This window comes from Tenrec ecaudatus, chromosome 1 (assembly GCF_050624435.1).
Source record: "Tenrec ecaudatus isolate mTenEca1 chromosome 1, mTenEca1.hap1, whole genome shotgun sequence".
NCBI lineage: Eukaryota > Metazoa > Chordata > Mammalia > Afrosoricida > Tenrecidae > Tenrec > Tenrec ecaudatus.
This window is the reverse complement of record NC_134530.1, coordinates 69682118-69698083: the sequence shown is the minus strand read 5'-3', so window position 1 is coordinate 69698083 and position 15966 is coordinate 69682118. Positions and strand designations below refer to the sequence as shown.

Sequence of the window (15966 nt, the reverse complement as noted above, 5' to 3'; positions counted from 1 at the left end):
CCCAGGCTGTTCCGGCAAAGCCAGATGGGAGCTCTGCCCACTGCCCTCTCGTTTTCCTTATAGCCAAGTGTCGGCGCATCTTGTTTTGACCTGGCGAGAAAAAAATCTGTGTTCTAAAGTGGCGGAGGCAGCATGAATAAAATAGAATCACCTCAATGCAGCATTTTGCATGGTCACTAACAGGCATACCACCATGAGCAGTCTGTACATTATTTCCACACCTACTTAATCCTAGAAACTACTCTGACGGGAGGTGCTGTTTGGCTCAGCGAGGTCCCGGGGAGGCAGAGGCGAGAACCTCCATGGAAGGGGAGCCCAAGACGCAAGAGGGCGGCATCTCCTTTGCCTGCCTCCACGACAGCATTTGTTAGCTTATACTGGATCATTTATCTTTCTCACCAGACGGTAAGCCTTGAGGCCAGGGGTGGTGGTCTACTTATTGATGTGCCCTTGCATGCTAGCATATTCTAAAATACTACAGGTACTCAGTCATTGCGTTTTAATTTTATTGCTAGAATTATTCATACTTTACCTAATTCCACAAAGGGTTCAGGCAACTGCTACTAGATTAGCCGTTGTTGAATGAGTGCCTGGGAAAGGCTGTATTCAAAATGACCTACTGTGTGCTATGGTGGTCAGAAACTTAGACCACCCCCCAAATCATACACAGGTATTCTCGCGGTAACACAGGCAAGGGCTGATAGAAGCCACTGTACAAAATATTTCCTGTGCACCAAATTCCCAAGTGCATCTTCTTACAGAAGCAGGGCATGCTGCCGCAGGTGACCGAGGCCTCTAAGGAGAGGTGGGTCTCACCACCTGGTCACCCACAGTACCCACCGTAGCTTTCACAAATGAGCTCCTTGTACTTCCTCCCAGAGTTGGCAATAAGCTGAAGTAACTTGATGGATTCCTTCTTGTCCTTCTCCTGGATCTTCTCCAATGCAAGTATTTCCAAGAGTGTTAGGACTCCTCCAACTTCCAGGAATTCTATAAGGTACCGATTACTATCCAGGAGGGATAGAAGAGAAACAAAAAGCACGTATCAAGTCTGCTGGTATTAACCTTCCTAAGGGATCTCGGTGACCTCGCTACATATTTTGCCTTCCTACCCAGGAAAATCTCTTTATAAAACGACAAAGTAGTGAAAATTCTCCCCTTCAGTAAGAAATGCAAAAGGTAAGTATATGGACACTTGGGATTTTCTAGCATCGGTCTCATCTTAAAAGCACCCCAACTGCCCCTAGCAGAATCCCCCATTTACCGTTCATGGCCCATGTGGTTTCGGTGACAGGCAGCATGTGATGCTCCTGACTGCAGTCACTGGTTTGGAACCAGGTATGAGACCTAACTGGGTCCAGTGAGGGTCCAAACTCTGGACTTTGTGTGTGTGTGTAGCCCTTGGGAAGGAGGTGTTTTCTTGTGGAGTGGCTGAGCTCTGACTACTTTTGGAGTGATCTAAGTTTCTGATCACCAGAGCACACAGTAGCCTGTGGATACAGAGAACAGAGCAGAGTTGAGGAGGGAAAACAAAACAAAATAAAAAACAAAATGAAAAAGCCCAGAGAGGGATGGAGAGACTGAGTGCTAATGACGTTGAGTCTGGGATCTCGTTAGACTTGACATAGAGAATTCCAATCTCGGGGTTTTCCAGTTAAGTAAAATCTCCCTTTTTTCCTTTGTCTACATGACCTGGTCTTCAGTACTCTGCAGCCAGGAAGATCCTGGTTGTGTCATGTGTGTACGGAGAACATGGGACAGAGCAGCAAGGGCAGGGCTGGGGCTGCCTTCTACCGCTGGGCCCGTCCGGAGGGCTCTGGAACGCCCAGCGATTGCTAGAAGTCATGGTCGCACCTGGTGAGACCCTCTGAACACAGCTCACCGCTGAAACCATGGAGTCTTTCTGTGCTCACCTGCTTACTGCCGACAAGAAGATGCCAATGGCCTTGAGCAGCTTATCCAAACAGCAGCCAGTCATGTAGCTGCACGACAGGTTAAAGAGTGAACCTCAGGGTGTTTTTTCACAAAGAAACCAGATCCTGTGCCCGATCCCGCCCAGCAGCCACTGCCCAGAATGACCAAGCAGCTTTACTCTCAGAGGGGCCACCCATAGAACAGAGAGAAGGGCGTGCTGGGAGGCATGCTGATTTTCTTCCTGGAAGCTCTCTCTGGCGTCCCTCAGCCCAGGGTGGCTCTGACAGGCTCCCCAGGGGGCAGGGAGGCACTGATCAACAAAAGGTGCAATGATAAGCCTGGGGTCATTCTCCCAGGTGTCTCTGAGCCATGACCACCACACCCTTGGGCTTCAGCACAGTCTACCACTTCTCTAAAACATAATCAGCTTCATCATTAATTCTCAATTTTGTACTTGTCCCAAAATTTTACACTGGAGGTCACTGTCTTTATGAAGAACTGCGTAGCTTCTTAATAAGAATAACAGGAGATGGTGGAAAAATTAAACTCTGATTTAAAACAACCTCAGTATTTAATGATATTTTTTAATGTGAGCCTTGGCAAAAAGCTTCATTGTAATAAAGCACCCAGAGCACGCATCAGCTCAGATACAAGGTAGGAAATCAAGCCACAACAGAAAAGGAACCAGTCAACAATTACTAGGCTCATAACACATCACAGGCTCTTAGAACACTTAAGAAATTAGCTGAAATTATTGCAGCTCATGGAGGATGACTGAGAGCTTCCAAGACTGATCAAGGCTAATGTAATGGGTTGGAGGTAATGGTGCTTTGTTGGGGGGCACGGGGAGGGGGGTAGGCAGGCATGAAGCAAATTATCTCTGCTGCATCCTGGTTCCCAGGATGCCAATAGAAGTAGAGACAGATTGGCTCATTAGGAAAGGCTCTTTACTGCAAAAACAGTCTTTGCTCTGCAGCCAGGCTTCCCTGCCTGTTGCAGCGACCAACCTACATCGTTTTTTTTCCTTCCTACATTGTGCCCACTCCACCCCACAGCCCCCACGCTGTCTCAGTACACCCCCCCCCCTTTTCTTCAGTTACCAGCTGGGCTAACCAAACTGCGTTACCAGCTTTCCCCTGTGTCTCAGGTTAGCCTTGCTTGCATGGGTCTGTTGAGTGCCATTGAACGGATTCCAATTTACGGCGACCCTCTATGCCAAAGTAGAAATGGCTCATAGGGTTTTCTAGGCAGAAGAGTCCAGGTGGTGTAGTGGATTATGAGGGTGTAGTGGATTGGGCTGCTAACCACAAGGTCAGAAGTTCAAACCCACAAGTAGCTCTGTGGGAGAAAGATGAGGTTTTCTACTTCTGCAGAGAGCTGCGGTGTCAGGGGAGAGAGGGAAGGGAAAACGAGGAGCTGATACCAAGGGCTCAAGCAGAAAGTGTTTTGAGAATGATGATGGCAACAAATGTACAAATGCGCTTGACACAAGGGATGCATGCATAGATTGTGATAACAGTGGTACGAGCCCCAATAAAATGATTTTTAAAATAAGTCTGCCAGTTTCTAGTCTCTGGAACCCACAGGGACAGCTCTACTCTGTCCTATAGGGTCTGAGCGGAATCGGCTCAGCGGCAGTAAGTTTGGTGTTTTGGTGTGGAATCCTAACAGAGTCCACGGCCAGATCTTTTTTCCAAAGGAACATCTGATGGGTTGGGGCCACCGACCTTTCAGTTACCAGCTTCGCTCTTCCTCATGGTGCCACTGGGGATCCTTCTTGTTCCCACGGCCCCTCATTGCATGAGGGGGCTTCACAAAGTTTATGGAAAAGCGGAATTAGAAGATGATGGAGTTTCCCCATAAGCTCTTTGAAGCCTCCTCATAGGTTTTTAGCCTATTAGTTCTCCGATTAAAAAGTCAATCAGCGGCTAACAAGTCGTGTGCCAGGCACTGCGCTCACTGGTTGATTTTCGTTGTCACCTTTCATTCTCAAGTCAGCCCTGCAGCAGGTGCTTATTAGTATTTCCATTTACCACGTGAGCGAGCAAGCACAGGTGATGACTTGTCCAAGGTCCCAAAGTTAAAGCATGGGTCCGTCCTGCCTCTTGCTCAATGGAGGGAGTAGGGCCATTGGCATAGATTGCCTGCTGCTGTCCTGTAGAAGGTGAAACTGTGGCTCTGGGCTGTCCACTGGGGGCAGGGCAGGTGGAGGTGATGAGGACAGTAGAGGGTGAGTGGGTTTTGGTCAAAGTTAGTTGCTATTGAGTCCATTCTAACTCATGGTGATCGCCTTTGTTTTCGGGAAGGAAATGTACACACTGTGGGGTTTCTAATGGCCGTCACCTTTCGCAAGATCTCCAGGCCTTTCTCTTGGGCACACCTGGGTGGATTGGAACCACCAACCTTAGTTAGTAGTTGAATATTATATCACCCGAGGAGTTCTGGTGATGCAGTGGTTACAAGTTGGGCTGCGATTCACATGGTCAGCAGTTCAAAACCACAAGCAACTCCTCTGGAGAAAAATTGGGCTTTCTACTCCTGTAAACAGTCCGTCTCAGCAACCCACAGGGGGGTCATTATGAGTCAGCGCTGACTAGAAGGATGTGAGCTTGGTTTTCTTGGTTGGAGCCACCAGGGGATCCTGGGTCAGACAGACCCATGTCTAAGCTTTACTTCTGCCACTTTCTGGTAAATGACTCAAACTTTTCCAGGCTTACCCTTCTTCTTGATAAAACAAGATAAGCCAATCCTTATTTCATTTAGTATTAGGTGAAAATGAGAATATTTGTATAGATTATAGTTCATTGACTAAAACATTAAAAGATTCAACAAATGGTAACCAATCATTTTGTCATTATAGTATATAAGTCTGTTTTGCTGATCAATTCTAAAAGGTCAAGTCTAAAAAAAGGGTTTGAAACTTATGTGGGATTATATGATTGTCAATTTTCTGCATGCTATCCACATGCAAGGAAATGAAACAGGATCCGTGTCTCACACCACACCCAAAAACAAACTCAACATGGACGAAGGACCTAAATGGCAAACTACAAACACAAACACCTTAGAAGAACAAATGCAGCAATTCCAGGTCTAGCTTTGAACAATGTATTATCTAATATAATAACAAAAGCATAAAGAGCAGAAGACAAAATACATTAAATGAGACCTTATAATAAAATCATTAAAAACTTTTGTTCATCAAGACTTTATCAAAAAAGTAAAAAGACAAGGCATTAACTGGGAGAATATCTTGGGGAACCATATATTTGGCAAGAATCTATTAGCTAAAATGTATGTAAAACCTCAACAACTGAATAACAAAAGACAAATAATTCAATAATGTGCATTCAGATGGCCACCAAGTCCACGAAAAGATGCTCCATACCATCAGCTATGAAAGATTCAAATCAGACGCACCGGGAGATGCCACTAAACTCTCACCAGAATGGCTAACATAAAACCCACCACCACAACAAAGCAAACAAAGTAACGAGCATCGCTGATGCGGGCCACTGGAAGCCTGATCCAGCACTGGTGGAAATGCAAAATCATACGGCTGCCGTAGAAAACGTGTGTGCGTGGTGTGTGTGTGTGGGGGGGGTGTCCTCAAAAAATGAAAACTGGTCCTGCCCCTCCCCCCAAAAGAATTTGTTTCAAAGGACGGCATTGACTCTGCAGCTCCGGGAGATGGACATATCTGATCAGAGCACAAGGGAGCAGATGAAGGGGCAGGAGGAGAGATTGGAGCACAGCCTGGCCCACCAGGCCGTGATGATGATGTTCCTGAGTAGAGCAGCCAGTCCACAGAGAGAACAACATGGCTGGCCCCACTATGAGAAATGATGCCCCTCAGTGACTAAGGGCGATACAGGGGACTGCACCGGAGACACAGTGTGGGAATTGCACCTGACCTGATCCCACCACACCGAGGCAAAGCACTGGGGGAGTGCAGCGGAACAGCAAGGGAATGGAGTGGCAAGGTCCCCAGGGAATGCTGAAAGTGGACTTTGGGGCCAGGGCGTGGTGCCCCAACAGACTGGACTGGAAAACGCTCCTAAGGGCCAGCAAACGATCCCTGAACTAACTACAAGCTTTTCTCTTGTGAAGTGTTCTGTTTTGTTCTTTGTCAGTGGTTTGTTTTTGTTGTTTTGTTGTCTGATTGTATACTGTTGCTTTGTTTTCCTCTGTCTTGTTTTCATGCATGTTAGGGTCTCCACAGGTCTGTCTGAATAGGACAGGCTGGATGAACTATCTGGAGGAAAAACAACGGACGGACAGTTCCGGGGGGACTTGGGGTGGGGGGGTAGGGGGGTAAGGAAGTGGTGTTAACAAACATAGGGACAAGGGAACAACATGGGACCCAAAATGGTAGTGAGGGGGGAGTGGCAGGCCTGGTGGGGAATGATCAAGGGTAAGGTTGCATAGAGAAGAGGTATAGCTGTAGCCAAGGTGGGGACGGAGCATGGTAGTAGGGCAGGAGGAAAGTCAAGGGAGATGGAGGAAAGAGCTAGGAGTCAAAGGGCATTTATGGAGGTCTAGACAAAGACATGTACATGCAAATATATATAGGAGGATGGGGAAATAGATCTATGTGTCTATATTTATAGGTTAAGTATTAAGGTGACGGAAGGACCTTGGGCCTCTACTCAAGCACTCCCTCAATGCATGAATACTTTCTTTTATTAAATTGGCATTCTATGATGCTCACTCTCCCGACACAATTGCTGAAGCCAAAGTGGGTGAATAAGTAAATGTGGTGAAGAAAGCTGATGGTGCCCGGCAATCAAAAGAGATAGTGACTGGGGTCTTAAAGGCTTGAAGATAAACAAGCGGCCATCTAGCTCAGAAGCAATAAAGCCCACATGGAAGAAAACACCAACCTGTGTGATTGCGTGGTCCCAAAGAGATCAGTTATCAGGCATCAAAGAACAAAAATTCATATCATTGACTGCGCACCTCCATGATACGATCGCCGAAGACAAACAGGTGCATAAGCAAATGTGGTGAAGAAAGCTGATGGTGCCCGGCTATCGAAAGAGATAGTGTCTGGGGTCTTAAAGGCTTGCAGGTGAACAAGCGGCCATCTAGCTCAGAAGCAACAAAGCCCACATGGAAGAAGCACACCGGCCAGTGCGATCACGAGGTGCCAAAGGGACCAGGTATAAGGCATCATGCAAAAAAAAAAAAAAGAATATATGTACCATAGTGAATGAAGGGGGAAGTGCAGAGTGGAGACTCAAAGCCATTTGTCAGCCACTGGACATTCCCTCACAGAGGGGTCTAGGGGAGGAGATGAGTCAGTCAGAGTGTGATGTAGCACCGATGAAGAACACAGCTTTCTCCCAGATACTGGATGCTTCCTCCCCCCAACTACCATGATCCAAATTCTACCTTGCAGAACTGGATAGGGCAGAGGTTGTACACTGGTGCAGATAGGAGCTGGAGGTACAGGGAATCCAGGGTAGACGATACTTTCAGGACCAGGGGTGCGAGGGGCGATGCTGGAAGAGTGGAGGGTGAGTGGGTTGGAAAGGGGGAACTGATTACAAGAATCCACATGTGACCTCTTCCCTGGGAGATGGACGGCATAGAAGGGGGGAAGGGAGACTCCGGATAGGGCAAGATATGACAAAATAACAATGTATAAATTACCAAGGGCTCATAAGAGAGGGGGAGCGGGGAGGGAAGGGAAAAAATAAAAAAGAGGACCTGATGCAAAGGGCTTAAGTGGAGAGCAAATGCTTTGAGAATGATTGGGGCAGGGAATGTGCGTATGTGCTTTATACAATTGATGTATGTATATGTATGGATTGTGATAAGAGTTGTATGAGCCTCTAATAAAATGTAAAAAAGAAAAGAAAAAAATTATTAGGACAAAGAATGTACAGATGTGCTTTATACAATTGATATATGTATATGTACGGATTGTGATAAGAGTTGTATGTGCCCCTAATAAAACATTAAAAAAAAATGAAAACTGGACCTCCCATAGGACTTAGCAGTTCTGCTCCTCGGTATATCCCCCCCAGACTTGCACAACTGCCCACAGAAGCCCTACTCACACTAGCTAAGAGGTGGAAACCACCTGAATGCCCGTGTACAGAGAGGCAACAGAATGTGGTCCATCCTTCCAATGGGGTAAATACTTAGCCAGTCAGAGAAATGGAGCCTTGAGACATGCTACAGTCTGGAAGGAATTTGATGACAGTCGCTGAGTAAAATGAGTCATTCACAAAAGGACATATTCTGTATGATCTCGCTTACATAAAACAAAAACCAAAAGCAAAAAGGTAAAGGAGCAGAGACAAAAGTTTATTTGTAGTTACCAGGAGTGAAAGGAAGAAAGAAAATGGGGGCTAACAGTTATGGAAAATTCACCCCGATTAAAGGTTCGGCTGCTCTGGTGAAGTTGGCATGATTGTCCTCTCCAACAAACCAAACCAAACCAAGCTCACTGCCATCGAGTCAATTTTAACTCACAGTGGATAATGCATTGGGCTGCTAACTGCAAGGTCAGCGGTTTGAAACCACCAGCTTCTCCTTAGGAGAAAGACAAGGCTTTCTACTCCTATAAAGAGTTACAGTCTTGGAAACCTAAAGGGACAGTTGTACTCTGTCCTGCAGGATCACTATGAATTTCTCTCCAGTCTTTGTAATTCCCACCAAAATGACTGGGTGAGAGGAGCATGCAAATAAGACACAGAAGACTCTAATTTGGAGATTGGTCAGTTTTGCGAGGTTTAAAGTGAGTCGTTTCAGGGGCAGAAACAGAGAATCCCATGACCATCAAGAAAGAAGAACCACCAGTAAACACCAGTGGGACATGTGCAAAGTGGTGAAGGGTGACGGGCGAAGTGGTGCCTGTAGCAGAGGCTTCAGAGACAGAGGCTGTAGCGCCGGAGGCCACAGCGTTGAGACCACGAGACAGAGCACAGCCTTCACAGTCCCTCCAAAGAATAAAGCTGAATGCCTTCTGGCAGGGAGCTGACTTACAGAGTGGGGTCCCCTTTGGGCATTTATCAGTGCTAAAGGAGCTTTGTAAAACTTAGCCTGCCTTTCTGAGGTAGAGGCCAAGAGGCCATGTGGCTAAGAGGCTGAGGACCAGAGAGACATTCCTGCCAGCTGAGACAAGGTGCTGTGTACAAAAGGAACTGTATCCTTAATGCGTTTTTATTCTGACTTGTAACCTGCTAAATTCCCCAATACAACTCATGAGTATTGTCTGCAAGGTCTGTGTGGCCACCAGTTTGGACACATGCTAGGTTTTGAGGTATCTGTGCTCAAAAGCCGCAAAAAGCAGGTCTGGGCTGAAGACAGGTTTGGTGGCCATCAAGGTGATAGTTCAAGTTGTGGATAGGTTTGAGAATACTCCTGCTCTTTGTTGCTTATTGAACTCAGCAGAGAAGCAGAGTGCTCTGGGAGGGATGGCTGGTTTCAGATTAGGACAGAGAAGGATGCAGAGTGGAGGTATGTCTCTGCCTTTATAGGACTCATCTTTGGGAAGATGTGGAGCAGGATTTTCCTTCCCCCTTGTGCAGACAGAGGTGGTCAGATGTGGGCCCCATGCCATTTCTTCATGTGCACAACATGTACAAAAAGTTGTACATGTTCAAAATTCTGTGATAGACATATGAGGGGAAGGGGGTAGCCCCCCCAAACGAATTTTTTTCAAAGCAATGTATGTAATTTTTTTTTCTTTTCTTTCTTTTACAAAACAACCTTATCATCTGCAAATTACTCTTCAGGACATTTAATACATTTGTCAAATCTTCGATTCCATTCTTGGAAACATTTTTCAAACTCATCCGTTTGGATTGTTGACAGCACCTCCCTCCTTTTTTTTTCTTTGCCTCTTCTGTGTCATCAGGTCACTGTCCTTTCATGTCCCTCTTCACTTGAGGGAAAAAAAGAAGTCCCGCAGAGAGAAGTCAGGTGAGTAAGGCATGTGGGCAAGAGAGGCAAGCTGTTTTTTGCCCCAAACTGGCACACTGAGATGGTTGCGTGAGCAGGTGCATTGTGCTCCTGTCCTCTGTCTGCCACAAATTAGGCCTTTTTGGTCACACATCATTAGACAATCTTTTCAGAACCTCTAAATAGAAAGCCTGATTAACCGTCTAACCTGGTAAAATGAACTCTAAATGCAAAACAAATCAGCATTTTTGTCCGTTTGGGAAGTTGATGAGCATCCAGAATGAGGTTTGTCGTCAATTGACATTTCACTTTTTTTGAAACCAGATGAGTTTTTCCCATAGTGTTGTCCTTGTAAACTATGCTCAATACCACCACAGTTTCTGCAGCATTCTCCCCTCCACCACCCAAGGACACAAAATTTCACAGCTGCATGCTGTTCTTGTAAATCGACCATCACAAAAAATGAGATTCAAGAGAAAGTGCTTTCACAAAAAAATTCACTGTGGCTAGAGAGAGCCTTCCCAGGTGATGCCACTGGGTGTACTAACTCAGAGTGAGTTGCTTGATGCTTGCCTAGTGGGAAAAATGTGTACTATGCCAGCTCTGCACAGTGGAGCTTTTTTCCATTTCTTTTTTTGTTTGGGGGGGGTACCTCTTGTATTTGCAATAACAAAAAAGAAAAAAGCAGATGCTGGGACTAATTATGTGCAACCAAGTACCTCATGGAATTTGATTTCTTGGTTTGGAGGTCGAGGGTCACAGCTGCATGGAGACCCCAGTGAATTGGCCTAATAATGTGCCTCATGCTTCTGCTGCTTCGAGTGGGTTGTGCAGTGCTTGGGTGTGAAGAGGGGCCTCCAGGCGACAACAGCTGAAGTCCAGTCAGCTGGAACAGCAGAGGAAGGCGGAGAGTCAGGAAAAGGAGTTTAGGGAAAGTGTGGCTGATGGCCTCCATGAATAACGAACTGCCTCCCTTGCCAAGAGACCAGAGAAGCTGGACGCCGGGATGGGGCTGACTGCCATTACTGAACATTTTGATCAGAGAGCTGACCAAAAGGGAGGAAATGCAGAACACAATTTAACCTTCTCACGGACTGCATGGAGCTATGGAGAGTGGATGAATCCTGGATACGTGGCCCTGGGATCATCTTTAAATCTGAAAGCTATCCCCTGAAGTCCTCTTAGAACCAAGCAATACTTTAATTCAACCTGAAGTATCACACTCTTCCAAGCGCGACCTCTATGGGATTAAGTTGACACCACCGCTCGAGAGGACTCTCAGGGTGGCACCCTCACCTGAGTGTCTCTCTAGACTGAGTTCTCTGCCCCTGTATCCAGCTAACTCCTGCCTTTCTGTCCCACAGGATGATACCCACACTTCCGGCTTGAGAAACTACAGCTGCAGAGTGCTGTCCTAGAGGCGGAGAACACAGGAGGAGGAGCGATCATAGGACACACCAGCTTGCTTGGAGACATGCTGGGTTTTGAGGTGTCTGTGATCAAGAGCCACAGAAGGCGGGTCTGGGCTGAAGACAGATGTGGTAGCCAGGAAGGTGACAGTGCGAGTAACAGAGAGGTGTGAGAATAGTCCTGCTCCGGGTGCTCACCGCTCTCTCTGTGCCTTCATCTGGACCCTTTCATGAGACGTGTTTCTCCTTGCCTAAGCCCCTCCCCATTTCTTACCCCGCCTCATCTGATTAACTCCTCTCTTCGTTATTCAGGTTTCATCTTAAGCAGTATTTTCTCAGGAAGCCCTGTGCTCCAGTTTAGAACCCATAGCGCGTCTACTACCACCATAGCCATCACATTGCTGTTATTACCATGGGCTTGCAGGCTCCACAAGAGCAGATACGGCGTGTGTTCTACTTGTTTCTGCATTTCTAACTCCTAGCATAATGCCTACGTGAACACGCTTTTTAAAAGTAGAATTATACATTTTTTGTGGTAAAAGCACACAATTCAATGACTTCTATATGTATAATTCAGTGCCATTGATTATAGTCCTGTGTGCAACCATTACTGATATTCTTTTCCAAAGTATTCCACCCCTGTTAACGTAAACTCACTGCCCCTAAGCGACGACTCTTCCTCCTTCACCCACGGGAACCATTGGTCAACTTTGGGTTCTTTTTCTTTAGTAGTTTTCTTGATATAAAATTCACACATCATGCACTTCCATAGTTAAGTCACTCTGAAAAAGTTGTATCTACATCACAATCAGTTCTAGTGCTCCACAACCTCCCGTATTTATTGTTTGCTCCCCAATTTCCCTCCCCCTCCCCACTCAACCCCCGTCCCTGATACACCACTGCATAAGTCATTGTTTCTATTCATCCATTCTTTCTGTGCTTCATACACTGGGAAACCGTTAAAAAAACAAAATGAAAGAATGAAGGATATAATAATACAGATAAAAGTAAAACCACAGAGTAAGAAAGACCACCAATACTTTGAAAGCCAGAGAAGAAATTTCTATGAGAAATGTTAAGAGCAAATTCAGGTTGGGCCCAAAGGGAGGTCAACTGACTACGGATCATATTAAACCATGATTCAATCCATTATAATCAAGCTTACAATAATCTCTGATAGTAAAGCTGGTTACGTCTCTTGCTTGTGGCCAGTAGGGATCTGCCAGAGGCTTCATGTGACGAGATGCTCTGCAGATGGGTTTTCAGCTCCCACTGTCCTCCACAGCCTTCTACAAACCGGGCATCTATAATTTACGCTGTGAACTTCCCCCTCTATCCTATTTGGATTTTGTTATCACTTTTTTCTTACACAGGCTGGTGTATTCCTTCGATGTGAATTTAGTTGATGTCTCAATTGAATGGCTGCTTGTTTGAATACAAGCCTTTAAGACCCAGACACCATTCCAGTTGGCAGCTGGGCACCTTCTGCTCCTCACCACACTTTGCTGTAGCACCTCTATCTTCAGTGATCTCCCCATGAAGGTGAGTATCGAGCAAAGCCATGTTATCAGAACTAACTGTTCTTGGATTGGGGCTGGAATTAAGCGGGAGCCCAGAATCCACAAGCTTACATGAACATGCTTTTTTGCTGGATAAAGGAAAAAAAATCAACCACTGAGTTTTCAGCAAGGCTGAATTGAAGGTTCAAGTAAGCACAGATTTTCCTTACATTTAAATAACTGATGAAATTATTAATCAGACAGAAGCCTAGAACAAAGGCCAAAGGAAATGCCATTGAATCCACCTGTAGTATGACCCTGATATTCTCAGACATTGTGATTTAATAGTCTGATTACCAGTCTACTTCCTTACCCTCATCAAAGAGGGATAGAAATGCAGGAGGCAGTTGGATGTATGGGTAGAGAGCTCGGATTCTAGAGAGGCATTCGGGTGAGGGGTCAACTGTGAGAGTCCTCCACTTGAGTGGTGTTGATATCCTGGCAATGGGCTAGCTCACTCAGGGAGACTTTAGGAGCAAACAGAGCAGAGGGCTGTGGATGGAAGTCCCATGGAATAACAACACGTGAGGGCTGGCTGAGGAAGAAGCACAAAGGACAGAGCGGTGGGAGGAAACCAGGAGAAAGGCGATCACAGAAACCAACGGGCAGGGTGGGTATTTTGAGACGTGGGAAAGGACACACACCGGGACTGAGGATGCAGTCACTGGTTTTGCAATCAGAAAAACATTGGTAACCTTGCTAAGACCTGCACTGGTGGGATGGTGGGATGGTGAGGATGGATGCCAGGCGGCAGAGGGTGAAGAAGAAAAGAGGAAGAATGGGATGGAGGGAGCACCAGCCTTCGAGAAGCTTCACTACAAGAGTGGGCGCCTGTGCGACAACAGCTTGCGAGGGGCTTTCACTTCATTTTTTTAAGGTAGAAGAGATTGAAGCATCAGACACACGCTGAGGAAAAAGGGCAGGGAATGAGGCAAAGGTAACAGACAGAGGAGACAAAGATTGGCCCTAGCCTAGACCGAAGGAATACCTGCTTCCCCGACTTTGAAGAAAGCTAAGGAGACAAGGGGGGAGAGTAGAGATACGCTTATAGGTGGGGAAACCAGGAAGTTGAAGTAGTTCTTGACTTTGGAGACAATTTTAATTTTTTTCACATGATGTGCTGACCTAAAATACCAGAAACCCCTCGCTAGAGCATACCATGACTGGGACACATGGCAGGGAGAGTCCAGTCCGAACCCCCCCATGGCGTGGTGAACCAAGAAGGTAACATAATAGATAAACAGCGGGAACAAAGCCAAGCCACAATGCCCTGAGGAGCCCCCAAAACAGACTTCAGTCTAGGAGGGGCAGTTCCCAGAACCCCCCAGGACCATTGGGGAGATGGTCATAAGGGTTAGCACACAGACCTGGAACTGTCTATGCTTTTTTGGGTGCTAGCTATTACACACACATATATACACATATATCTACCTGTTTATTCAATTTTTGTTTCCTTTTTGTATTGTCTACATTATTGTTGGTTGGCCTACCCATATAAATAGCATGGGAAGCAAGACTGCGAAGAAAGCAACGGGACCTAAGGTTCTGGAGGGACTTGGGGGAGGAGGAGGCGGGGAAGGGAGCGGTGAACGAACAACTCCATAGACAGGGGAACAACTAGGGAAATTAAAATCATCGAGGAGAACATAGAGATCCTGGGGGTGTTGGAGCAACAGCAATTTAGCTGAGAGGAATTTCTAAGAGGCAGAAAAAGGGCGAGTGTGATGGTGGGGCAGGAGGAAAGTAAAAAATAGGGAAAGATCTAGGAAGCAAAGCTATGGATAGAAGTATAAACATAGATGTGCACTTATGCAGATATATCAATTCATAAAAATAGAGGTATTGGCACATGTACATATATTTATATGGTAATACGTTGAGGAAGTGGTTGGACTTTGGGCCTCTGCTCAAGCACTCTCTCAATTAAGAACACTTTGTACCAAAACTCATCTGAAGACAATGGGACATCCCCTCACAGAAGGGTCACAAGCAAGGGATGAGTCAACCAGGGTGAAGTATAGCAATCAATGAAACACAATATTCCTCTGGTTCCTTGAGCCTTCTTCACCCTTCAACTATTATGGCCCAAATCCTGCCTTTTACTGCAGGTGAGGCTGGAGCATGTACACAGGCTCAGACAAGAGGTCAGGACACTTGGAATCCAGGTCAGATAAACCCCTCAGGCACAGAAATGGGAGGAGTAGTTCCAGGAGGGTAGGGGGAAGAAATCACAGGGGGAGAAAGCAGTTGGTGTAAGAAATTAAAATAATAATTTATAATTGACCAGGGGATCATGAGGGGGGGGGAAGGGAAGGTAGAAAGAGGAGCTGATACCAAGGGCTCAAATAGCAAGTAAATGTTTAGAAGATACTGATGGCAACGTAGGGACAAATAAATATGTTTGATACAATTGATACATAGGTTGTTCAACACCTGTAAGAGCCCCCAATAAAATGATCTTAAAATAAAATACCCCCAAGAAAAGCGCCCTTAACGATCTTGTGAAGATTGCCTAGTTTTCCCCCCACTTGCACCAAAGGATACGTGAGTCTAAGCCAAGTGGTCAGTCGCACCAGGAACAAGCTGGCTCCCTGGGAAAACTCCTGCTCCAATTCAGGGGCAGTCTTGCCTTGGTTGCTTTGAATGAAACACTTGAGGATGTGATTCCTTGCGATTTTGCCAGCATTATCCCAATCCTGTAAAAAACTTAGGAGTCTGCTAATTGCTGCCTGCTCTTTTATGGAAGTCATGGTCCAGTCAGTCCTGAAGTTGGCTGCGGAGGGAGAGGGAGCAGCTGGGTCAGCACAGTGTTTTGAACCATGGTTCTGCTTTCACTGGAGGGAGGGCAAGCCTCTGTCACCCGCACTGGTGGAGCTGTATTCCGATGCATTTCTAGGACTAGTTATCTGACGCTTCACTGGGAACACTCGGGCCCTTTCGTCAGGGGATTCTGAGCCAACAGACAACATCTGTTCTTTAAGACTTACAGTGTTGAGCCCTTGGGAGTCTCTGCTGATGTCCTCACAGAAAGCTGAGACAAAGCTCATCCCTCGCTGAGATGAGATGCATGCTACTCAACACCTGGGTGTCTCTAATGCCTCACTTCACATGGGCTCACGGCAGAGATCTGGGGTCTTGGCCCACTCTTAGGCCAATCAGAAAAGATAAAT

General features: G+C 46.3%; 1 protein-coding gene across 1 annotated transcript in view; it reads right to left on the bottom strand.

Annotated features, from left to right (window-relative positions):
* ARMH1 (armadillo like helical domain containing 1) overlaps nt 1–15549 on the bottom strand; it is a 42226-nt gene extending 26677 nt beyond the window's left edge. Inside the window, exons 1-3 of the mRNA XM_075555367.1 lie at nt 15341–15549; nt 1914–1982; nt 841–1007 (exon numbers count right to left, since the gene is read on the bottom strand). Coding sequence (XP_075411482.1) covers nt 841–1007; nt 1914–1982; nt 15341–15546 — 442 coding nt within the window. The 5' untranslated portion in view covers nt 15547–15549. The remainder of the gene's footprint in view (nt 1–840; nt 1008–1913; nt 1983–15340) is intronic.
* Nucleotides 15550–15966: the final 417 nt, after the last annotated feature.